At 43.5% G+C, this 24,826-nt stretch overlaps 4 protein-coding genes across 6 annotated transcripts; 2 read left to right on the top strand and 2 right to left on the bottom strand.

The window, feature by feature from the left end:
- Positions 1–5,097: 5,097 nt before the first annotated feature.
- On the top strand, positions 5,098–6,003 carry orai1b (ORAI calcium release-activated calcium modulator 1b; the record flags this gene model as incomplete). The annotated part of the gene is made up of 2 exons (XM_084442113.1): positions 5,098–5,211; positions 5,440–6,003. 2 exons carry the CDS (start codon positions 5,098–5,100, stop codon positions 6,001–6,003), a joined length of 678 nt encoding a protein of 225 aa, XP_084298239.1.
- Positions 6,004–7,196: 1,193 nt separating this feature from the next.
- morn3 (MORN repeat containing 3) lies at positions 7,197–9,407 on the bottom strand. Of its 3 annotated transcripts, none has more exons than XM_084442138.1 (6): positions 9,293–9,407; positions 8,366–8,515; positions 8,082–8,239; positions 7,828–7,987; positions 7,505–7,689; positions 7,197–7,377 (listed from the first exon to the last, which is right to left on the bottom strand). In XM_084442138.1, the coding sequence occupies exons 2-6, from the start codon at positions 8,508–8,510 to the stop codon at positions 7,315–7,317; spliced, it is 711 nt and encodes a 236-aa protein (XP_084298264.1). In that variant the 5' UTR covers positions 8,511–8,515; positions 9,293–9,407; the 3' UTR covers positions 7,197–7,314. The 3 variants fall into 3 exon arrangements, with proteins under 3 accessions (XP_084298264.1, XP_084298263.1, XP_084298265.1); XM_084442137.1 differs by lacking the exon at positions 9,293–9,407 and adding an exon at positions 8,675–9,218; XM_084442139.1 differs by lacking the exon at positions 9,293–9,407 and adding an exon at positions 8,675–9,218 and having other exon boundaries at positions 8,366–8,512.
- tmem120b (transmembrane protein 120B) lies at positions 9,378–16,645 on the top strand. Its single transcript, XM_084442135.1, has 12 exons — positions 9,378–9,568; positions 10,317–10,435; positions 10,821–10,937; positions 11,052–11,111; positions 11,304–11,399; positions 11,532–11,621; positions 11,710–11,775; positions 11,882–11,943; positions 12,119–12,211; positions 13,265–13,329; positions 13,769–13,837; positions 14,860–16,645. The coding sequence occupies exons 1-12, from the start codon at positions 9,506–9,508 to the stop codon at positions 14,974–14,976; spliced, it is 1,017 nt and encodes a 338-aa protein (XP_084298261.1). The 5' UTR covers positions 9,378–9,505; the 3' UTR covers positions 14,977–16,645.
- Positions 16,646–17,457: 812 nt separating this feature from the next.
- rhof (ras homolog family member F) lies at positions 17,458–20,812 on the bottom strand. The gene is made up of 5 exons (XM_084441785.1): positions 20,545–20,812; positions 19,936–20,023; positions 18,664–18,773; positions 17,812–17,946; positions 17,458–17,727 (listed from the first exon to the last, which is right to left on the bottom strand). Exons 1-5 carry the CDS (start codon positions 20,677–20,679, stop codon positions 17,563–17,565), a joined length of 633 nt encoding a protein of 210 aa, XP_084297911.1. The 5' UTR covers positions 20,680–20,812; the 3' UTR covers positions 17,458–17,562.
- Positions 20,813–24,826: the final 4,014 nt, after the last annotated feature.

Raw genomic sequence — 24,826 nt, 5'->3', positions numbered from 1 at the left:
TGCAATGAATGGTTCCTGACGGGGCGGTATACCGGGATAGAGCCCCGAAATAGCATACTCATCTGGACTAGGGCTAAGGCATAGAGTGCTAGATATAATAGCTAAACTAGATAAGAAAATGTAACATTAGGACTTGTATCAGAGTGATGTCTTCATAGCCCAAAACAGGCCAGGTCCAGCCTGGCTTATGTGCGTAGCTGGCTTGTTTCTGTTCAGGACTGGTAGGACGGAATCTAGTCATGCCACTGAAATAGCTGTGAATTGAAATGACATGAAATAATGTCTGATAAATTAAAGTCAGGTTTTAAGAACTTTAGACAGATTAGATAGAAGGATAGCGTTGATTGACGGGTGGATGTCGTGAGATTATTGGCCTAAAATCTAAGGTACCTGTTGTCGTAATTGCACGTGACCTACCGTTTTCCAGGAAGTAAGAAATTATATACTTTAAAATAACATTACAACAAAAGTAGAATTTTGTAACATTTTTGGGCATACATCGTTGAATAGGTGAACACTATGACCAATTATGTGAACCATAATGGGACAGAATGCTTTTTTCATTTCTGTGCGACTTTAAGATAGGTCTTGTCGCCTGGACACAGGGCCGTTGCTAGGAATTTTGGGCCCCCTGAAAGAATATTGGTGTGGCCCTCCGACTTTTCGTCACCACTTTTTTCTACCCCTTTTTTATTTTTATTTTTATGTATCATTTATATATTTATGTATCATTTAAATATTATTTGTCTGTTTTGTCTATGTTCTTTTTCCAATTAACCTTTCCATAGACATTTACTTGTGTAGTTCCTGTGCTTGGACTGTCTCTGTCTGTAGCAGTTTCATGACTGGAACTACTATGAGCCTCTTCACTCCCTTCACTCTCTGTTTCTGGACCTGGCTCTGTAGACAGTAAGAACAGAGCAGTGTCTTCTTAAGACTTGTGAATAAATCTATGTAGCACTGTAGAGTTTACAGGAAGCTGGCTAGGCGGCTGTTGATTGGCTAATAAACGCCTCTCTTATTTCAAGAGCATTCATATGTAGGCTATCTTAACCTGGATTACATCTACATGTTGCTATTCAGTACAGTAGTTCAGTAATACGTTTAACTAGCCAACCAGTGTCTACCTCACTCACTCACCATCTAAAGCATCTTCTGGGGGCTGGGGGTGGGTGTCTAGGTCAGACGAGGCCACAGCTGATTCTGTGAGTAGCAGGACATAAAGATTTTAAAAAGAAATCAACTCTATATGAATTTATATTAATTAACTTAACAATATTTATTTATTAACCATGGATTTCTTTATGTAATGTAACTGTTTCATATGTAGGATATATTAACCTGGGTTAACTTACATCTACATTTTGCTATTCATAGCAGTACAGTAGTTTAGTAGTACGTTTAATAGCCAACCAGTGTCTACCTGTCACTCACTCACCATCTAAAGCAGGGAGTGGGTGTCTAGATCAGAGGGGGCCACAGCTGATTCTGTGAGTAGCAGCACATAAAGGTTTAAAAAGACATGTCAACAGGACCGGCTAGCTAGCATAGCACATTATAATTTAAGCATTCATGAGAATGGAAACATGTGTCCTGGCTGCTGCTACTGGATTTTTATGTATTTATTTGGACAGGAAGTATTTGCAAGTGTGCCAGCTGGCAAGCTAGCTAACAGTAGCCACCTCACTAGAACAGTGCAGTGGTTGAGGCTGGCTAGCGAAAGCTAGCTTACTAGAACTGTAGTAGCTGTCTAGTTAATCTTTCATCTAGTTAATGGTAGCGTAATGTTATCTAGCAGCTAGCTTACCAGAACAGTAGTTGGCTGGTTGCTAGCACTGTAGCTACTAGCTGTCTAGTTAATGGTAGCTAACGTAAGTAAGTAAGTAAGTAAGTTTTATTTATATAGCGCCTTTCACAGCACGAGTGCACAAAGCGCTTTACAATACAAATAACACATAAAAGGGAAGAAAGAGCGACATACAAAATACAATACATACAAAATACAAGGCAATTACGACATACAAAATACATTACAAGGCAGTTACAAAATACAGTACGAGGCAGTTACAGTTACCAGGGGAGGGGAGGGGGGAGGGAATTACCATACAGGCAGCCAGCCTGCGTGTGGTGTGGTTTGTGTATGTGTGTTTCTGAGTCCGTGAGTTCAGTCCATGTGTGTGTGTGTATGTGTATGCCTGAAGGCCTCTGGCCGAGGACTCGGACGGAATGTCTTAGCGATAACAGCAGGTTGCTATGGAGACGTCCTCGATCCTCAAGACCAAAAGTCAACAGGAGGAGGGCAGGGAGGAGGGGGGACGGTGCAGCGCCTCTTTAGCCTGTGAATCTTCAGGGGAGTTTGGGCGAAACGGCCTTGACGGCCGGGTGGGAGTCAAAGTAGATTAGATGTTTGGGTTAGGGAGAAGAACAACAGGTTCCAATGGTCATTCCTCTCTGTAACGCTTCTCTTTATCGAGCCTGGTTTTCAACTCTGCCACGTCGCCTTGCAGGGTATCGATCTTACGGTTCAGTTCAGAAATCACCACAGGTAGATTACTCACTGCTCTGCCCAGCTCCGTTAGCATGACGTGCACCCTTTGGGCTAGAGTGACTGCCGTCTTCCCAATTCTTCGATAGACCAGGGCAAAGCTCAGTCCGAAGAGCAGATGTCCTGTTATCATTAAGGCAAATAGGTAAATGTCTTCAATGTCCTCTATGGAAAGGGGCGCAAGGCACAGAACCTGCCAATTGTCCCACGCGTCCCTGGAGTAGCCCGCGGCAAAGGTCCCGTCTGGGCACATAGGTTCCCCCGGTCCTGAGTTTCTTGTTGAAAAGATTTTGTCGATTGCGTTGAGAGACCAGCTTATCAATTCCATGTTTAGATTCGAAAATCCACAGAAAAAAGAAGAACTACAAAGTAAGGGGAGATAGAAAAAATACAAGAGCAGGAGCAAGCAACAAAAGCGTCTGCTCTGAACGAAAGCCGGAAGGAAGTTATCTAGCAGCGAGCTTACCAGAACAGTAGTTAGCTGGTTGCTAGCACTGTAGCTAGCTGTCTAGTTAATGGTAGCTAATGTTATCTAGCAGCTAGCTTACCAGAACAGTAGTTGGCTGGTTGCTAGCACTGTAGCTAGCTGTCTAGTTAATGGTAGCTAACGTTATCTAGCAGCTAACTTACCATAATGGTAATTGGCTGGTTGCTAGAACTGTAGCTAGCTGTCTAGTTAATGGTAGCTAACGTTAGCTAGCAGCTAGCTTACCAGAACGGTAATTCGCTGGTTGCTAGAACTGTAGCTAGCTGTCTAGTTAATGGTAGCTAATGTTAGCTAGCAGCTAGCTAACCAGATCAAGTTGTTACCAGAACATAAGCTTACTAGCTAACGTTAGCTACCTAGCTTAGCACTTTCTTCACACACTAGGCTAATGGCTCTCGTTATGGTTAATGTGAGACCGCGGGCAACTGACCGACCGTCTTAACATAGCTACTCTCACCTTTCTTGTGGGAAAAAAATGCTTATGGGCTCCCGCTCTGCTGCCTTTTCTCCTGGCTTCTCTCTCCACTCTTTTCTGGTGCCCGGATTTATGTATGGGCTTGATGTTTATGTTATGTTATTTAACGTTAGGCTATTAGTGCTAGTATTTGACAGCCAGACGGTATAGTGAGTTAATGTCAAAAGAGGTGAGACTTGCCAGCATGAACCATGGCATGGACCAAACCATTTAAGAAGGGGGATATTTCTCAGGAAATTAAAACTTTTTTCATCTGTATTGCATTATTTGTGGCTTAATTTGAATTCTGATGCAGCATTAGTGTGACTGATCTACAAGCAGAATAATTTCGTCATAGATAGAGGGACCTCTTGTTTTTTTGTGGGCCCTTATAATCATCATCACCTTTCACCGCTAAACAACGGCGCTGCCTGGACACATCAGTTCTGATGCTTCCAATGCTAATCCAGCACAATAAGAGCGGGATAGCCAGTTAGCTCATGAGCTCACAACAACTAGAAGCAGCTTCCATAACATTAATGGTAGCGGTCAGTGGCTAAAGCAGTTACACTGATGATTCCTGTAACATTAGTTATTTTGCTGCAATTGGTTCAACTTCTGTTTCTGGACAAAAGTCATTACCTACTGTATGCACTTCCCTTTAGGTGGTGAAGTAGACGGTAATCTCTGTGAATTTCCCGCATGGGAGCCCAATGCTCTGACCACAATTCTTGTGGAATTTAGGTAAGGGATAAAACAGTTGGAGTGAAAGGATGAACGTGTGGAGGTTTGGGGTATAGTCCCATAAAATCATCCCCACCGGGTCTTGAACCCCGGTCTCCCGGGTGGGAGTCCAATGCTCTCACCACTACTCTGCTTGTGCAGTGGAGATCAGTGGGTTGGTTTTGGTGTCCTTCTTCCAGTCCCTAGTGTGGGATGGGGCTAGAATATGGTTTGGGGTTGGGACAGGATCTGACCTATAAGGCAAGGGGATCAGTGGGTTGATTTTGGTGTCTGACTTGATTTGGTGTGCTGGGACTACTGCCTCTTGTGGTGCCAACAGAGAGATGCAGGCCAACATTGTCGGGAGTACGGGAGTGATAACCCAACAATCGCTATACTAGGTGCGCTGGCTTCAAGCCACGTACAAAAAAAAGGCACAAAACGCCGTATTTCCATGCACCCAAACAGCTAGTTTGCCATAAGCTATTCAAAACACCTGTAAAATAATACATATTAAAAAAAAATCTTTCTAATTTTAGAGTTAACATTTTAATCGAATCTAATTTCGTTTAATTTACCAGAAGACCGGTTACAATTGTGGGCGTGTCCTCTGCAATGGGATTTTTTTTCGCCTCTGAAACACAGTGCACATGCGCACATCGTGTTGGCATGTCATTGTGATCGGTGGGTCAGACTGTCAGAACACGAAGCCAACACAAGCCGGAGAGATCGCTTCGCACTGCTGGGCAGAAGAGGAAGTTTGATGCGCTTTACCTGACTGCGGTTTCTAAACCTAGAAACAGTCTCTGGATCGTTTATCAATGCCAATTGGTCGAGAGATTTTACAGAAAACAAACCCACCGATACGAGTCTCTTAAACGTAGAGCTATGAGTTTAAACGAGCATTCACTGCAAGCTCTGTCTTGGAGGAAACTCTATTTGAGCCGAGCTAAACTGAAGGCTTCGAGTCGAACGTCAGCTTTGCTATCAGGATTCGCTATGGTAAGGAAACGGATTGTCATCTCCACTCGGACAGACCGAATTTCTGCTTTCTGTGATGCAACATACTGTATAGCCTAATCATTATCGGGCTTCAGAGGCAGCATTGCTGATGATGAATTTAACGCATCATCCCCAACATTTATTGTTTTTATGCTTGATCCATTGTAGATACTCAAGATGTTTAAATCTGATTAAATTGTAATCATGTGACTGTTATATCCTCTTTAGGTGGCGATGGTGGAGGTACAGTTGGATACCAACTATCCTTATCCACCTGGTCTCCTCATTGCTTTCAGTGCCTGTACCACTGTGCTAGTTGCTGTTCACCTCTTTGCGTTGATGGTCAGTACTTGCATTCTCCCCAATATAGAGGCGGTCAGCAACGTCCACAACCTGAACTCTGTGAAGGAGTCTCCTCACGAACGAATGCACCGCCACATCGAGCTGGCCTGGGCCTTCTCCACTGTCATCGGTACCTTGCTTTTTCTGGCTGAGGTGGTGCTGCTCTGTTGGGTCAAGTTTCTACCTGTTAAACGAGTCAATTCAGACAAAACTAATGGAACCATGTCTGCCGGTGTGGCAGCCGCCATCACCTCCACTTCAATCATGGTGCCCTTTGGATTGGTGTTCATTGTCTTTGCTGTGCATTTCTACCGTTCTCTTGTCAGCCACAAGACAGACAGGCAGTTTCAGGAGCTAGAGGAGCTTTCAAATCTGACCAGGCTTCAGAATGAGCTGGACCACAGAGGAGATATCTCCATCATGCAGTCCCCCAGCTCTCATTTCCCCTGAGTCATAATCCAGAGACGTTTAGAGGAAGAACTTTGGTCTTAGGGATATTTCCTATAAGCTAATGCTGTAGTGACAATTATTGTTGACATCTCCATGAAGACAATTCACATTTCTATTATGAACATATTTTATTAATAAGCACTTGTGTGAAATGTTTTTTAATAGATTTTTAAAAAATGTTTTTAATATATAAAGGAAGGATGGAATCAGTGTTGCAAACTCAGCTGTGAAAGCATGCATGCTCTTCGATGCATGGAACTCTAAAAAAAATAATCTTAACTGGGTATTGAGGTTTGTTTAGTTATCATTTTATCTTGCAAGTTATGGCATACAGGACTCAGAAGGTCCCTTCATGGTTTCCAATAGATATGAATTGCTCGTCAGTTATGCTGACATCTTTGATACTGTAGACGTCACTTGACTCATTGTGTCACATGAGCACCATGGATGTGAAATGCTCCATATCACATGAGCACCATGGATGTGATATGCTCCACATCACATGAGCACCATGTGTGTGACATGCTCCACATCACATGAGCACCATGGATGTGACATGCTCCACATCACATGAGCACCATGGATGTGACATGCTCCATATCACATGAGCACCATGGATGTGACATGCTCCATATCACATGAGCACCATGGATGTGATATGCTCCATATCACATGAGCACCATGGATGTGACATGCTCCATATCACATGAGCACCATGGATGTGACATTCTCCATATCACATGAGCACCATGGATGTGACATGCTCCATATCACATGAGCACCATGGATGTGATATGCTCCATATCACATGAGCACCATGGATGTGATATGCTCCATATCTGGCCACAAGCTGCTTGCTCTGATTTTGTGGTATTTACTGCGTTACATTTTTCTGCTTATTGAACTTTTTTTTGTGTCTTGCCAAATGTTTGCATAAACTATTTTCAAAAACATAACTGTACAGATTAGCAGTAAATAAACATTTTGTACCATGACTTTGGTATAGCATATATACAAAAACTTTTGCTTAGTCCTGTTCCTCATGTCTGCACTGCAATAACTGATTGTGTCTCTTTGTACTACTAAGCAATTGCTTGAAGCAGTTGTGGTAGCACTTGTGGTGGCTTGTGATCTTACTGAATGTCAGTTAACTTACTCACAACCCACCATGACTCCTCATGAGCACTCTTTATTCGTTTCATAGTGTGTTGCACAAGGTACTCGTATGCATGTATTCTTAGCCTGGTGCAACTTAGCATGAGTTGGGCATTTTGCAGCAAAGGTGTGCATCTGGTGGAGATTCTCCTGATGTCACTTAGCATGGCATGTTGATTGTGCTTCCACCAAAACTGATCCCACATCCAGCAGATGTACCTTAAAAAGAAAAAGACATTTGTTCATCTTGTGAATGTATATTTAAATTGTATGAGCATGTAAATGCTATTTCAATGTGGCAGATAAGCCTTCTTTGTGACACGTCCAACTGGAAACAATACTGAACCTTTGGGATTGGATACATTGTAGGCCGCGGTGCTTCCTCTCTTCCAAAATCAGACACTGTTCCATATTTTGCCACTCCATCCACCCAGAAGCCTTCATAAAGCTGTCCTTTGTCCAGGTAGAAAAACTTCCCATGTCCATTCTTCCTCCCATCCTTCCAGTTCCCCTCATACCTGTTTTCATTGGCTTAAACACAAATCAGGTTTAAATCTAATTTGCAGCTTTTGTATGGATCCAGATTAGTTCAGGTACAAACTGCAGAAAATCTACTGTTCAAAAAATATCAGTATTATGCTCAATCAATAGAGGAATACCTGCCCTTACCCAGCCGAAGCATGCCTTGCCCATCGTGTTTATCCTTCAGCCATTCACCCTCATAGATGTCACCATTGTGGTAGAACATCCGGCCCCAGCCACTCCTCTGGCCCTCGCTCCACTCCCCCTCATAACAGGCAGAGGTCCTGCAGAAGTGTGTTCCAAACCCCTGGGAAGATGGACATTCATCAAGCATGTGTGGTTTACACTGTGCCCCATACAATCTCTCTAGTGCACACTACAAGGCCAATGTGCTTACGTACATGCTTCTTGTCATTTTTCCATCCACCCGAGTATTCCCTTGTGTATTCATTAGTTTCTGAGAGAAGCCTGCTATAAGTACCATATCCCTCTCGCTTGCCATATTTCCAGTCTCCATCATAAATGGCACCACCCTTCTTCCAAATTTGAGTTCCTTTCCCTAGAAATAGAGATCAGTATTCAACACCAGAATGACAGTTTTCTACTAAAATATTGAGTCCTAAATGAAATGTGCAATAGCAGACATAGAGATAATAGTGGATCGTGTTGTGTCATGATTCACTACCATGTTTCTGGTCGTCTAGCCATTCCCCTGTGTATCTATCTCCATTTACTGAGAACACTGTGTGTCGCAGTCCACATTTCTGTGCTTTTCGGTCCCATAATTTAACAAGGGGCTCGTATTTTCGATGTTTCTTCAGGTGAGGCATGGCTTCTGGTACGAAACAAGAAATAATACATTTTTGTAATGACTTCCTTATTTGGTCTGCAAATAGCTAGGCTAGCTAGAACGTTAGTGCTACGTTAGCTAGTAGCACTATGCTGATTAGTCTAGTAGGGATATCAAAAAGCTGTTTCAGCTGGTTTGCATTACCTCGTGTGTCCAAGCGAACGACTCATAAAGCTCAATCCGCTTGTTTTTCCAACTTCAAAAGTGAGGGATACTCAAAAAGAAGTTTGATTTCATGAGATCATTATGGGTAGTTTACCTAGTCTCGCGGTTGCCAGCCTGTTTACCTAGCTGCTGCTACTAGCTAGCAGGCTACTGCCTGCGTTGAAAACAGAGAAACTAGCGTTTATCGTAACCTAGCAACCTTTATCGATGGAGCGGAATTAATGCTGGGCTGCATGCGTGATTGCCGTTTGGCAGCTGCTTATGATCGTGTCTAAACAATCAGTTGCGTCCAAATGTGTTAATTATTAAACTTTTGTAATCCGTAGTAGTCCAGTCAAAGTAAGTAGCCTACTGGTTGCGTTCATAGTGTGCATGCGGCACTTAGCTCGGGAGGCCGGCAGGTTCAGTCCCAGCTCTCGGCATTGTGCCTAAGTGTCCTTGATCAAAATCCGCAAACCCGTGTGGCACGGTCGTCTCACAGCAAGAAGGTGCTTTGCGGAGTTTGCATGTTCTCCCGTGTTTGCAAGGGTTTCCTCCCAAAGAACCCAATACAAAAAACATGCAGAAGAACAGATGCTCTTCAGTCCGGCTGCTCACCGTGTAATGTGTGTGATCACTGTGTGGCAGAATAAAGACCTCCTCTGGTCATATACATAGCCTATATTTATATATGCGCCTTGATTTTAGTGATAGGCCGGGGGCTGAGCGCAGGCGCGTGATGAAGACTCGTGAACAGCGGTGGCTGACGGTCGGTCTGGCGTGTCGTTCTTCTGTTGAGGAAGATAACTTGTGTTGTTGATAACTTGAACAATGTCCCTGCAAAGATGTCAAACTGAATGGGAAGAAATTGACCAAGAATATCAACAATTACAGGTAACCAAGATTATGGGAAATCAGCTAACTCGGATAACGAGCTAGCTACAATGGCTACCGTTAGCTACAACTGGCAAGGTTCTTGCAATGATGACCTGACGTGGACGACCACCAACTGATGTGCGTGCGATATTATCAGCTTAGATTTGGCTAGCTAGCTAACTAACTTAGCTAGCTTGCTGGCTAGTAACTAACTAACGTTAGCTAGCGAACGTTAACCCGCAAAGTCACTGTGATTCATCACACTATTATAGCTAGCTAACACCCCCTACAATACGTATCACAATCTGATTAAATGTTAAAAAGGTTATCAGGTGGTTTTATGTCGCGCTTGCGCTAGTGCTAATGTAGCCAAGCTACAATAACATAATAGTAACGTACGTTAGCTAGTTGAACAATAGTTGTGTAGCTAACTTTGTCCAACTAGCTAGCTGGGTTAGTTTGCTCCTAGCCTAGGCTAATACAGTACAGTAGTCAGACAGATAGATGCTAGCTAGCTAATAGATAGCTACTACTGTAACGTTACTAGAGTTAAGAGTTAACATTATCTTAGCCAGTTGGTAGGTTGGGCGATGAGTTTGCTAGCTACGAACCATTAGCATCGCCAGAAATACTAGAGGAAAGTGTTGGTGTGACCTACTAGCTACAATCGTTCTTGTTCTCTAGCCCCGCTAGCTAGCTAACGTTAGCTGCTTTTACTGCCTTCTTGTGCACTGCCAACTGCCCCTTTCGTGTTTCTGTTTTCCAGGAAAGTCACAAAGTGTACAGACAAAAACTCGAGGAGCTCACCAACCTCCAGGCAACGTGCAGCAGTGCCATTAGTAAACAGAGGAAGGGTCTCAAAGATCTTAGACAAAGTCTGCACAGGTAAGAACAGGCAGTGTTCAAAGCTCTTAAGAATGAATAGTCTTGTGTGAATGTGCTGCTGTGTTTGTTTGACAGTTAAACACCTCTATCAAGTACAGGTATCTAAACTGCGTTCAGTCAAGCCAAGACAGATTTAGAATTGAATGGTTATTTTGAAACTGCCTTTCCAGTTCTAAAACGTCTATTTGACATGATGGATCTTCAAGACTCAGAGACATTCTATAATTCAAATGTAAAAATTTTAGGACACACATTCTAAAATTATTTAAAACTATCTGGGTTGTTGAACTGTATGTTAACCCAGTTAAACAGATGACACACAGAGAGAATTGGTTGACAAGTCGCATTGAAAGCAAGCTCTCATTCAGTGTTTTCTGTTTCATAGGTGTGCGAAAACATGTGATGACAAAGAATCAGAGCTGATAAAAGACATCCAAGTACAGATTAAAGAGAAAGAAAATGTGTTCTTTGACATGGAAGCGTACTTGCCAAAGAAGAATGGGTCAGTACAGCAAGAATATCATCTGGTGTGATCATTCCGAGCTACGGTGTTATTGTCCAATATATTGCAGAATGTTGTGTGGCTGTAGTATAAGTTGTTCCCATTTCTTCTCAGATTGTACTTAAATTTGGTTCTTGGCAATGTGAATGTTACACTTCTCACCAACCAGGCAAAGTAAGTATGACACATTATCTTTAATATGTATGTAAGATCTCAAAGCCAGCGTTCATTTACTAATCTGCGCAAATTTAGACCTGGCGATGTAATCCATTTTGGAAAAGATAATGAAAAATGAATGCAGAAAGAAAATCATGTTGTACAGAAGTGTCACAACTGCTTATGTTCTTTATATTTTCTGTTTTGCAGATTTGCCTACAAAGATGAATATGAGAAGTTCAAGCTTTGTATGACAATTATCCTGATGTTTGGTGCCATAACCTGCCTCTTCTTGCTCAATTACCGGTGAGTTTCAATATTGTTTGTTACCCTGTAGTCTTCTGATATTTAATTCTCATTCACTAATGGTAAAACGTGCTGAAAAGCAAAGCGCTGTCTTATAACTAGAAAGGCTGTGTGTGTGTTTTGTTGTTGTAGTGTCACAGATGAGATCTTCAACTTCCTGCTGGTGTGGTACTATTGTACCCTGACCATCAGGGAGAGCGTCCTCATGAGCAACGGCTCCAGGTGAGCTGCAGGGATTAAACATGCTGGAATCATTTAGTCCCTCTGGCAGGTTTTCCTAATTAATATTCTTCTCCATGTTATTGTTCAGGATTAAAGGATGGTGGGTCTCACATCATTATGTATCTACATTTCTATCTGGTGTAATGCTTACCTGGTAAGTTGTTTGGAGATTTCCAGTTCTAACCAAATAAATCAAACCTTAGTTGGGTATCCATCTTATTCACATCACATTGATATTTGAAATGTGTTTCCTCTGCCAGGCCTGAGGGGCCGATGTACCAGAGGTTCAGGAACCAGTTCCTGGCCTTCTCCATTTATCAGAGTAGGCCCCTTCCTTCTGATGTTATGTTGACTGTTGTGTGTGGTCAGTTTGAAAGGCAAAAATTGTATTTTACAACAACAATTACAAGAAAGTCTACTTTGGAATGTACTAGAATATAGTCTAGCCTGCGCTACAATGTATGTCTGGTTTATAATCCATCATTACGCTGTTTCAGGCTTCGTGCAGTTTCTCCAGTATTACTACCAAAGTGGCTGCCTATACAGGTTACGAGCCTTGGGGGAGAGAAACCAGTTGGACCTTACAGTGGGTGAGGTGCTTCTCATTATCTACCCCCTCCCCCACTTCACCAGACCTGCTGGGGGTCAGCAGGGCTAGCAGCTGTAGGGGAGAGGGGGCCGTTGAGCCGCCAGACCCATCTGTGTAAAAAGGGCAAAGGTGGCGTCTTGAGCAACGTGTCACACATCACTGACGTCAGTTGTCACATGTCTCTGTGAAGAATTCATTCAGGGAACATTATGCTGCCTTTTTAATTTGGATTTAATCAGGAAGATTTAACTTGGATTTAAACAGGAAGATTTAATTTATGTAACGAAAGTTTTGGTTGTGACTTTAAATGTAGGTTTGTCTAAGGGCGCTTTCACACCTAAACGTCTAGACCAAGGTCCGAACCAGAATCCCCTTTGGCGCTTTCACATTTGTTATTTTTTATTGATTAGTTCCATAACTTTCGCTTTCACACCAGCGGACCAAAGGATTTTTGGTGGCAGACCTACATTCGTCATCGCTTGCATGGGGGTGTGTCTCCCTATACTTGACACTGATTGGTTTGTGGATGCACGTTGATCCGAAAGTGCGAACCTTTGATTTAACATTAGGCAGCAGCGAACCTTGGTTCGAGCCGAGACCACCTCTTGAGGTCAGACCAGAGACCGAGTCTTTGATCCGCGCACTGTGGTCCAGGAGGTTTCACACCTATCAATTTGGTTCAGATCAAACTGGAAAGTCTGAAAGTCGGGACTAAACAACGTAGGTGTGAAAGGATCGTAACTCTCCCAGTTCTGAGGACCCACTGTGTTCTGCGTATAAATCTTTAGTTTAATCTCCTGCTCTCCAGAATGTTGTTCTGTGCCTCTGTTTTCCAGAGGGGTTTCAGGTTCTGGATGTGGAGAGGGCGGTGTGTGTGTGGGGGGGGTGTGTGTGTGGGGGGTGGTGGCGGTGTGTGTGTGTGTGTGTGTGTGGGGGGGGGGGTGTGTGTGGGGGGTGGGGGTGGGGTGTGTGTGGGGGGTGTGTGTGTGGGATGTGGGGGGTGGGGTGTGTGAGGGTGTGAGGGGTGAGTCATAATGTGATGTGTGTTTTCCAGAGGGGTTCCAGTCCTGGATGTGGAGAGGGCTCACCTTCCTCCTACCATGCCTCTTCTTCGGTCACGTGAGTCAAACAACCAACACATTCACTCTGAACGTGCCTATGTTCCCCAAACCTTTCACTCTGGATTACACTGTTCTGGGTTTACGCATGCTTAACAGGGAGGAACAAGACATACATGGTCATCCAAGAGTTCAGTCCCATGTTGGAGGTGTATTTATTTAGCCTGGTGTGTCTCAGGCTGCCATGTCTAACAAACACACAGTGTGGCTAGAGAAGTGAACCCTAACCCTTCAGTCAACTGAAGATACTCAGGAAGAGAGAACTGTGTTCCACATCGCATTTGTGAAAGAAAGGCATGTTTCTAATCAGGATGGTCACACGGTTCATGTGAACGCTTTCACACGCTTTCTCATTCTTGAGAAGCACAAGCAAGGAAACCAAGTCTCACACAAACACACACACACACACACACTCTCTCACACACTGTCTATCTCTCCAGTTCTGGCAGCTGTACAATGCTGTGACCCTATTTCGTCTGGCAGGACATGAAGACTGCAAGGAGTGGCAGGTAGGAATATTAACAGCACTAGCTATGAAGCCTCTGCTAACAGTGCTAGCAAATACACATTGAATTAAAAGCAGATTGAATGAGTCTTTTTTTTTTTGGAGGGGGGGGGGGGGTTCAGGTGTTCATGTTGGCTCACTGGGTCTTTTGGGAGGGGGGGGGGGGTTCAGGTATTCATGTTGGCTCACTGGGTCTTTTGGGGGATGTTTCAGGTATTCATGTTGGCTCACTGGGTCTTTTGGGGGATGTTTCAGGTGTTCATGTTGGCTCACTGGGTCTTTTGGGGGGTGTTTCAGGTGTTCATGTTGGCTCACTGTCTTTTGGGGAGGGGGTGTTTCAGGTGTTCATGTTGGCTCACTGGGTCTTTTGGGGGGGTGTTTCAGGTATTCATGTTGGCTCACTGGGTCTTTTGGGGGGTGTTTCAGGTATTCATGTTGGCTCACTGGGTCTTTTGGGGGGTGTTTCAGGTATTCATGTTGTCTCACTGGGTCTTTTGGGGGGGGTTCAGGTGTTCATGTTGGCTCACTGGGTCTTTTGGGGGGGGGGTTCAGGTGTTCATGTTGGCTCACTGGGTCTTTTGGGGGCGGTTTCAGGTATTCATGTTGGCTCACTGGGTCTTTTGGGGGATGTTTCAGGTGTTCATGTTGGCTCACTGTCTTTTGGGGAGGGGGTGTTTCAGGTGTTCATGTTGGCTCACTGGGTCTTTTGGGGGGTGTTTCAGGTGTTCATGTTGGCTCACTGTCTTTTGGGGAGGGGGTGTTTCAGGTGTTCATGTTGGCTCACTGGGTCTTTTGGGGGGTGTTTCAGGTATTCATGTTGGCTCACTGGGTCTTTTGGGGGGGGGTTCAGGTGTTCATGTTGGCTCACTGGGTCTTTTGGGGGCGGTTTCAGGTATTCATGTTGGCTCACTGGGTCTTTTGGGGGGTGTTTCAGGTGTTCATGTTGGCTCACTGGGTCTTTTGGGGGGTGTTTCAGGTGTTCATGTTGGCTCACTGGGTCTTTTTTTTGGGGGGGGGGTGTTTCAGGTGTTCATGTTGGCGCTGACATTCCTGGTTCTGTTCCTGGGGAATTTTCTCACCACCTTAAAAGTCGTCCACCAAAAAGTCCAGAAGAATAAAGAGGAGGTAGAAAAACAGGACTGAGAGAGTCTGGGAGCAGCTCTGACTCTCAAGTGGCCAGTAACCAAGCAGAACGGCACTTTGACATGCAGTCGATGGACAGACTGACCACGGGGGAGGGGCCAGAAAGAGCCTGGGCAGAGACTGCTGTGTGTCTGAGGCCATGAGAGCAAGTTAGCCAAGGCTATTGGTTAACAGGCTTTTGTTTCCAACGACTTCATGTTGTCCTTGCTACACTTGTAATTACAACACAGCAGCTTTCACCTGGCAAACAAACCACTGAAGGCTTGACCCTATAGAGTTAAATTATTTGGACCAACTGCTCTTCATTTGGGTGTTTATACATAGTGTGCATCCGTGCATGAACATGTTAGAGAGACTTTCTTCAAATGATATGCAACTATAAGAGGGTAAGTAGCACCAATTAATCAGAAAAGCGTAGTTTGCCTTCAGAGACCTTTGTCTGTATGGTCATGTGAATACCTCACAATGCTGTGAAGTAGTAGTGGTCAAACTCTGGGTAAGACATATTTGAGTACATCCAAGGCACAGTGTTCAGTTCTTTTGTAAGTACATTTATCTACATCTTGTGACTTACATGTTTTTCAGTGATATGCAAACTAATATAACACTTAAAGCTGTGTGACATGTTTATATACACCGTTTCTGCAGGTCAGTAAGATACCAGTGGGATATACCTTGAAACCAGATTGTAGTGTCAAAGCCAGCTACCTTTTTTTAGGTTATTATGGCTATTTCAGTTACATGATGGAGTATCAGTTATATGATTTCCAAAATTGTCAAAGGTAATTTAGTAACCCTGCAATCCTGCTTTGTGATATACCCCCATCACATGTCAACACAGCAGCACAAACATTGGACTAATATTGGAGTCCAGCCATTGTTTATACTGCTGCAGTTTGCCTAATGAATATATTATTGTTCCCAGTGCGAGTGTGTCTCTAAAACGACGACTTTTGATCAAACTATTTGGGACGGTGTCTTGTCCAGCTCAGGTAGTTGAAGAAAATGCTAGTAGATTCTGGATCACACTTTGCTGTTAAGGTCGACTCTAAAGAAACGCTGCTATGATCACTCGTACTGTGAACATACTATTGGGAATAATGTCAGGATCAAAATAGTGTAACATACCAGGTTTTGTCATGTATAAAATTGACTATAGCCAAACCAATTCCTTTGTCACAAACGATCATTTTGAGGCTTCTTATTTGTACTGTATTAGATGAGGATTTTGAACAAATGAATATGCATCCCTGTAGAACAGTGGCGGCTTGAATGCCTTATTTCCCTGTAGCCTGTCACACATGGCTGTCTGTTTTCCCCTCTGAATCAACTGTCCTGTCCAGTTATTTAAAAACATGTTTTGTCTAGGAGGTTGGTGTGAAGTGCATTTCAGAAACACTTGCTGTGCTCTTTAAGGGAATCACAGTTTCTGTTTCACAAGTGGGAAAAGCTACAGCATGTTCTAGACCAATGGAGCCGCCGTGATGCACATCAGGTCCCAGATCCCTCCTCTAAGATCATGTGATATCATGTACGTTCCAACCTGACTGGCCTGTGCCTGAACGTGCTCAACTAGAACCAGACAATAGGCTCTGTGCACCAGCTCCACTACTTCCTGAAAGGAAGTGGGCATCTTTATTTCCTGTCCTATACTATTAAATTAAGTAATTTATCAGGTGTGCGCTGGGTGTGCCGCACACCTGATCAATCACTTAATCCAATAGTATAGGACAGGAAATAGATGCCCACTTCCTTTCAGGAAGTAGTGGAGCTGGTGCACAGAGCCTATTGAAAAGTTATTTCATTCATGACAAATTTGATCTCCATGTTGAATTTTCAAATTGTACATTGCTGTAGGACAAATAAAACATCAGTTTTAAACATCTTACTGTCTCTTGGCACTTAATCATGCTATGTCACATGCTTGCTCAGTACACAAGTGCATGTGTATTGAATATACAGTTTCAACATCTGTGTAAACCAATTTGCCAAAGACATTGCCTTGAAGCTGCCACAAGGGGGAACTGTTGCTGAAGATTGGAGGACTTTCAGCAGCTCAAAGTGAAACGAGAAAGGATCATCTTCATGACTGCTCCTTCCTAATCTTTTAGTGGTCTACATGGTGAAATGCCCTACAGTACAGTATGACTGTGGTAGCAGTCTAGTCATTCTGTTATTGCAGACCATTGATACACTGAGTTGTATCATTGTAGGGATGAAGAAATAAAGACATGGAGAAATTACAGAAATTGTGTTTTTAGTATGAAACTATACAAGCAACACTGAATTCAATTCACTAAAACTTTGAATTTAAAAAAGGCAATGACAAATCACCGATGTACCTGATTCACACTTGCACACACAGTCCTGTATTTACACTAGGAAGAGGCCAAGTCCTCGACAGAATTGAAACCCAAGTAGCTACTGTACCTTTACAGTAGAGAACTGGACACCCAGTTGTTTTTTTTATGTTGAGTGAGTCATTGCGGTTTCCTTCATTGTACATTAGGATGAAAATAAAATAACAGCTCAATGTTCCCCGTTAACCCCACCGCAGTGACCTGGGTGGCCCTCAAGCCTCGGCCTCTACAGAAGCACACAGGGCCTCTTCCTCTTGCGGTGTCTTCCTCTGCGGCGGGCAGATAGAGCTTTTTTGGTGGCCTCTCTGAAAATGTCCTCCACGTTCTCCCGATATTTGGCTGAGCACTCCAGGTACAGCTCTGCATTGATCTGCTGCCTGGTCTCCTCACCCTGTTCATTCAAACATACATTTGCAAGGTGACATGAGGTTCTGGGTTAGAAGATTGGACCGATAGAAAAACAAAAAATACTCACCTGAATATAAGTAATAGGAGCCTGATCCATGGCTTTGAGCTTCCTGCTGCGCTCCTTATCCTTCCTAAGGTCAGTCTTACAGCCAATCAGGACAACAGGAACATCCTTACAGAAGTGGTTCACTTCTGGGTGCCACTGGATGAGACAGCGGAGGACAGGAGAGGTCATGACCTGTGTCTGGACTCGTCTCTCACAAACATTTTAAACATTTCACCAAGGTTCACCAGGTCCCAGAGATGCTGGTGAGACACATGTCCATGATAGTAGCAACAGCAGTACAATAAATTCAGAATGTGAAAAAACACAAATAACTTTACATGCTGTTAATAGTGTCAAAAGCTGCTTCATACAGCAGAGTCCCTCCCTCAGGTGATGGCTGTGTGCATGGGCATGATTCTCTTCTGTTTGTCCTCTAACTAGGTGTTCAACACTCACAATGTCTCTCAGCTACATTCCCCAGGTCTTAATCATCACTGTTTCCATTCATGTCTGTATTGACATTTCCCTGGTCATCGAGGGAGGGTTCCTGCACAATCCCAGTGCTTTACACGTGAACCCTACTGGGGTTGAAGGTCATGTGTACTGGCTGAGTGAAGTGGCAAAATGAGTCACTGTCCAATCAAAATCAATCTCTTGTAATAATTTATTAAACTGAATTCCTGCTAGATGTTTAAGCAGAAACTACTAATAAGGTGTGACCTTCAAGCCATAATGGTCAGGAAGAGGGATAATGTATCAAATCTATTTGGCAGAATGTTTTTGAAAAGTTAAATAATTCATTCTATGAGTGAAGCTGTCACAGGGGGTGGTGTGGAGTGGATGTGATGAATAACACGGTCAATGTGAAAGTACCTTGATTAGGACATTTTCAAAACTGGTGGGGTTGGTCACATCATAGCAGACCAACACGAGGTTAGCATTTTGGTAAGAGAGTGGCCTCAAGCGGTCATAGTCATCTTGGCCTGAAAAAGAAAACACATTCATATCCCCTTCCAAAAAATATTAAGGACGTCTCTTAAGTAAGAACAAATATTGAATCTACTGGACAACCCGCTGTAGAGGCACAGAGTGGGAGAACAGGTTTTCACTAGAGAAGACGCGTAATTGAACCTGTTCTGCTTTTCACATCGAACAAGTTGATACAGAATCACGCAGGGGTCCACCCACTTCCTGCCTTCAACTTCCTTTTCCTGTGAGTTATGGGTGTCTTAGCGGCAGTAATACAAAGATAAGCTGCCAACCCATAGAGGGAACTGTGCATGGACTCAAAATGTCTTCCTAACCCGTTCAGATACAGGATCCTGCTTATTCTGACACTTATATTTGTCAATACACTGTTGTGTTATTAGTCAGACCAACATCAATCACATCCCAGAGTCCCATGATCCTGTGATTCAGCCTACTGCTCATCCTTCTGAGAGACCTACAATGGGAGAAGAACTGGAGGTCAGGGGTCACGGCCTGGGCCCCCTACCTCCCCCGCCCTATCCCAAACATGAGCTCACTGTATGATAAACACAAATGATTCAATCAGACTGTTCAAACCACTGATTTTCTGTGAGATATATAATCTGTTTTAAAATCCCATCAGCATACAATGTTGACCCATTTAAATGTATTATTCTAGTTTAAGTTCAAGAGTTACATTTGTAATTACCACAAATAAGTTTTTACATCAGCCTCCATCTACCACTTCCTGTCCCAGCAGCCATTCACAGGAAGCCTGCTTCTGCCTCGCCTGCACCACGGCTGCAGAACGAGCTGTCTAGCACTGCGTAATACACCTGTTATTAACACTATCTGATACATTTACACACTAAATGTCTAGTTTACTAATGTCATATTGTTATATAGTGTGCCATTCTACTGTCTTTGGCTGTTAATCTGCATCATGGTGGACCCTCACACAGCTCTATCTGTTTATCTCGATGTTCACACGATGCTGATCACAGATCTGAGATCACAGCGTCTCTGCTCCGGCCTGTCGGCCGAGGCTCGTCATCTCCACACCCACAGAGCGTCACACGCTTGATTCTTTCCACATCTAACTTTTGTGAAGTTAGAGATTGAGATATTTGAACTACTGATACCCATATAATGGATGTTGTGGATAAGGAGCCTTACCAGCTGTGTCGTACAGGTTGAGCACAATCTCTTTCCCTCCGTGTGAGATGGTGGTGACATATTTCTCAAAGACAGATGGCGCATATTTCTGGTTAATAGAAATAACAAACCAGGAACCAAACTTAATAATTGACTGTCACATGTTCAAACAAATGACATGTTAGTCAATAGATAGCTATTCATGTCAGAGTCAACAGCGGTGTTTTGATATAGCTGCTAGTTTTCCCTCCTTTACCAATTGTCTACATTCTGTGTCCACATTCAAATGGTCATGTTTACCCCGGTACCCTCTTTACCACGTTACCCTGTTTACCCCGGTACCCTGTTTACCACGTTACCCTGTTTACCCCGGTACCCTGTTTACCATGGTACTGTTTACCCTGGTACCCTGTTTACCCCGGTTTACCCTGGTACCCTGTTTACCCTGGTACTGTTTACCCTCACTTATCAACAACTAGAATAAGGACTAGGACCCAGTTTAAGACGGGGTCGGAATATGGCAAGATAAGTTTACACTTAAACCCTAACTCTAACCCCTAACCCTAACACTTTCCCATCTCACACAAGCCATGGAAAACAAAGACAGCATACAGTATCAGTTCACCCTACCTCTGGGAAATCTCCTTTGGCATACACCATGAGAAGGGAGGTTTTTCCACAACCCCCGTCGCCCACGATGACAATCTTGAGTTCTTCGCCCTTTCTTGTGGTGCCATTGCTTGTCACAGCACCGTTTTCTGTCATATCTCCTCAGCAGAATCCAAACAGGTTTGTCGGTTAAACGAATCAGTCTCTCCAGAGTGAGACACAACACATGGTAGATACAGGACACTTCATAGAGAGAAACTGAGCATGGTTAACAGAGACGAGTGTCAACAAGAGAGAGAGAGAGACCGGAACAAGCCAGGCTCATCTCTCCACAAGGTTCTCTTGCTCGTCACCACTTCCTCTCAAACTTCCGTTTTTTCTCTGAATGACCATGAAGACACAAGCACCTTTACCAGAAGCATCTCTGTGGTGAGACCGGTGGAGCTCAGCAGTAGTTTGCTGCTCTCTCTACCTCTCCCTCCCCAACACCCTCCCACCCTTGAGTTCCTGTTCCATCACTGGGCGGGGACTAACTCTGAGGTACTGCCTACATTAGTGTGAGTGTGTGTGCATGCGTGTGCTGATCCTGTGATACAGCCTACTGCTCATCCTTCTCAGAGACCTACAATGGGAGAAGAACTGGAGGTCAGGGATCACGGCCTGGGCCCTCCAGCCTCTGGTCTTCCCCAAGGACAGGTCATTCTGTTGGCCATCATGTGAATCCTGCTTTCCTGAGTTTGTAATGTAAACCTCTAAGACTGGAGCTCCTAATTAAGTACATATTCCTCTCTTCTGCCATTGCTAATTCTAACTATTACAACCATCTAGTGCCATTTGACACCTCAAATGATTAGCCATATAATCTTCATAGTCATTCAGTTATAATTATCACTTTTTTCAAAATCAAGAAAATAGTCAATGCCAATGTCCAGACAAATGTATGTTTATTTGTATTCAACAATAACGCAGCACAAGCATTATAATAAAATGAACGTAAAGAGACAGACACAGAATGAAAAATGATTTTCAATCAAATCATCGCAAGAGGCATGAAGGAATGACAGCCTTCTAAAAAGACAACACGCTAGCTTGGGCCTGAGGCTGTAGACAAACGTTAAAGTGGTCGGCTTCAAACATAGGGTGTTATAATGTTGCCACAAGTCATTAATGCTGCCACAAGTCATTCTAAAATTGCAGTGATAGATAGCGCACTAAACATGCTAAACATAACATGCTGTTGATATGCTATTGTCGTTTCCGTCGTGGTATACATTTCCTAATTCCTTAATAATGTTGTGCGCAGCCGTAGGAATCTTTTAAATTAATCAAGCTTTTCAAGATAGCTTACCACTCCTGTCCGCTTTGTTGATGCAGCCTGTCCCCACTGCGTCACAGCCAGAGAGGCTATTCACCTCCATTTTGTGTGTGTGTGTGTCTGTCTGTTTGTGTGTGCGTGCGTGTGTGCTTGACCGATGATTGTGAGGCTTGGGGAGATAATGTGGGGATTCTCCAACGATCAAGGAGTGCATTTAATTCAGGCCTATAAAAGAGGCACTATCTTGACGCAAATTGTTTAGGCTACATGGCCCATCTGTGACATTGAGAAAACCATTCTTCAGCTCGGTAGTTCTAGAACCTGTTCCGTGAAATCCTGACAAAAATGTAACATTTTAAAACTTCTAAATCCAAGTTTACAAATCCTAGATCTCAAATGGAAGCGAAAACGGCAACTGCTGTGTCCATAGAGCGCCACTCGTGTAAAAAAAAAAACACAACAACATACATGCGTAGCCTGGTATGCCTTTAAAATAGCCTAGCCTACTTTACATTTGAGTAGGCTACATGTCCAAATCGACGGTTAATGGCTAGACTAGGGTAAACGAAATGCTTGGCCACCAAAGCAGGTTGGATCCCGGTTCTTGTCCACACGAAAATAGAACGAGCAAATAAGGACTGTAGGCTACCCTGTAGAATCCCTTGCACAACAGAGGCCCTCGCTACCTTTGGCACGTCCTCCGTGTGCATTCAGGGCCGTCAGCCTTCTTCTTTACGAGTAGATAGCCCAAAACGGAACGCAATCAAGTAACGCAAACATGCATTAAATGTTGTCTTTAAAAAAAAAAAAAAAAAAAAAAAATCGAGGCTTCGTCAGCCTTTGTAACAATCAACCAGCTAAAGAGGCTATGAGGCTTCTCTTCCCTAGAGAAAACACGGCCCCTAGCTGAAATAGCCTTGTGAACTCGGTGGGTAAAATGGATAACAAAAGGTTTTCAGTCGCTGATAGCTGGCGCAGCCTTGATTAGGCTGCTGGAGAGGGAAATAGGCCTTCAAAGTCTGAAAGGGAGAACCCCTAACCGCCCATAGCCTCGTGTCTGGATATCGTGGGCAATAGCCTACTGAGCAATAACATTTTCCCCTGAGCTGAAGCAATAATACGTATGCTGCACATTGTCACGTATTAAGTTCTGCTTAGTGGTAGGCCTAATAGTCATAGATTTTAAAAATTGAGAACTCTGTGGTTGATACAGCATAAAACTAGTGCTCACACATGACAGCCCTACCCGACCGATACACGGAAACCCTGAAGCGCGCGCGCACAGAAAACACACAGCAGGTTTTTCAACTTTTCTCCTTTACCTCCTTTATTGGGTGGTTTTTATCTTGCTGGTCTGACACCCCAATATCCTCTGAGCGTCTGGTCAACACCCCGAAATATAACATCAAACTGTTACCTTGAAGGGGACAGGGAGAGCACGGAGAAGCCTGAAATCCCCTTTTCAGTATCTTGAGAAATAAAACACAATGTACGAAATCGTTCCTTGACCTTATATGGCTGTGTGGGTGCAGCAGCCTATCAGGCGCGTGGCTACCTGCCAGATTCTCAGATTACAGTGAACCAGACCTTCACAGATCACCAAGTCAGCTGCAACCAGGCGACGAGACGGAGTGCGCAATGCTATGTAACTACGTACTGAGAATTACAATTCTGCTAGTTCCACTCTGACTTGTACACACAACATCCACCCACACCAATTGAAGCCACTTCTCACCGTTTATCCAGTTCGTTCCATATATTTTATGAGCAAAGCCGACGTGTGTGGGGGAAGTGCAGCTGCTCGAATGACTGAATCCTCGCGCAGCGACTCAGCACAGCGCTTCCCTTTGTCTGTGAAGAAGCCATTTTGAAGGTGCGAGCAGCAGAGAAGCCATTAAACGACATTTCACAAAGGCTATAGCCTAGTTGTTTTTGGACAAAGCGAGGCAAAGAGACGCCTATAAGATTAATTTTACTCTCTAAAGCACTTCTAGTCTCATTTATGGTAGCACTTTTGGATTACATGTTGTAATTCACTGTAAGTTACCAAATAAGATTGGCATTGAAATAACACAATCAAATGACACTTATTACATGACTTTTGTTATGTTGAAAAACTTTTGATGGATCATCATTGGCTAACTTCTGACAGCGACCACGTTCAGAATAAATGTTTTGAATCAGGATGAAATGTATTACCTTTGAAAATACAGGATTTCCATTGCAGTAGTTTATTTTGAATAAGCCTCATTCTTAGAATCTTGAAATTAACGAGGGTTAAGGATTTGACTGCAATCCTGTCTTCAGAAAGAGGTGGTTTGCATATTTTCTCTCAGATGCTGCTTGAAGATGTTCAGTATTTTGATAATCGTTGGTAAAGTAAGTTTATAAGTCCAAAAGTACCAGAAGAGGAGGTTTTTGGCTAACTGTTTTCTTACTTTTTAGGAGATGCCTCCCAACTCCTTAAAGTCATTTATAGAGGATCCGAAGATGGGAATTAAAGCGTTCCTTTCCCCTGTGCGTTTAGGCCTGATATACTACCTATTCCATCACAGTGCGAAGGTAAATATTTTAATCAGAGTTTCTCCATTCATAATTCCTGTTGTATTTAATGAACCTTAGTAGACAGTTGGAAGGAAGTGTCTATATACAGAAATTGAATATGCCCTTGGAGCAAGGTCAGTCAATTCTTTACCCTCATTTGGTTCTCTGTCATTCCAATTACAATAGTCTACTCTTCTAGCCTATCATTCGCACACACAAAAAGAAATGGCATTTAGTAGCCTACACTGGGTGCCATCCTTTTAAATAAGAATACTTACTGACTTTTAGGGTATTAAACGTCCCTGTTGTGTAACCTTGGTGTATGTGGAAAAATATAATGTGGAGCAGAAGTTACCATTCTGTAATGTAGAAAAAGTATCAAGGGGGGTTAGTCAGGAATCAACAGCCAATTTCCAGTCACCCTGATGGCATTTCTGCAAAAGG

Source organism: Borostomias antarcticus, assembly GCF_949987555.1.
Source record: "Borostomias antarcticus genome assembly, chromosome: 8".
Classification (NCBI taxonomy): Eukaryota; Metazoa; Chordata; class Actinopteri; order Stomiiformes; family Stomiidae; genus Borostomias; species Borostomias antarcticus.
The sequence above is the reverse complement of the archived record's forward strand: the minus strand, read 5'-3'. Positions and strand labels throughout refer to the sequence as shown.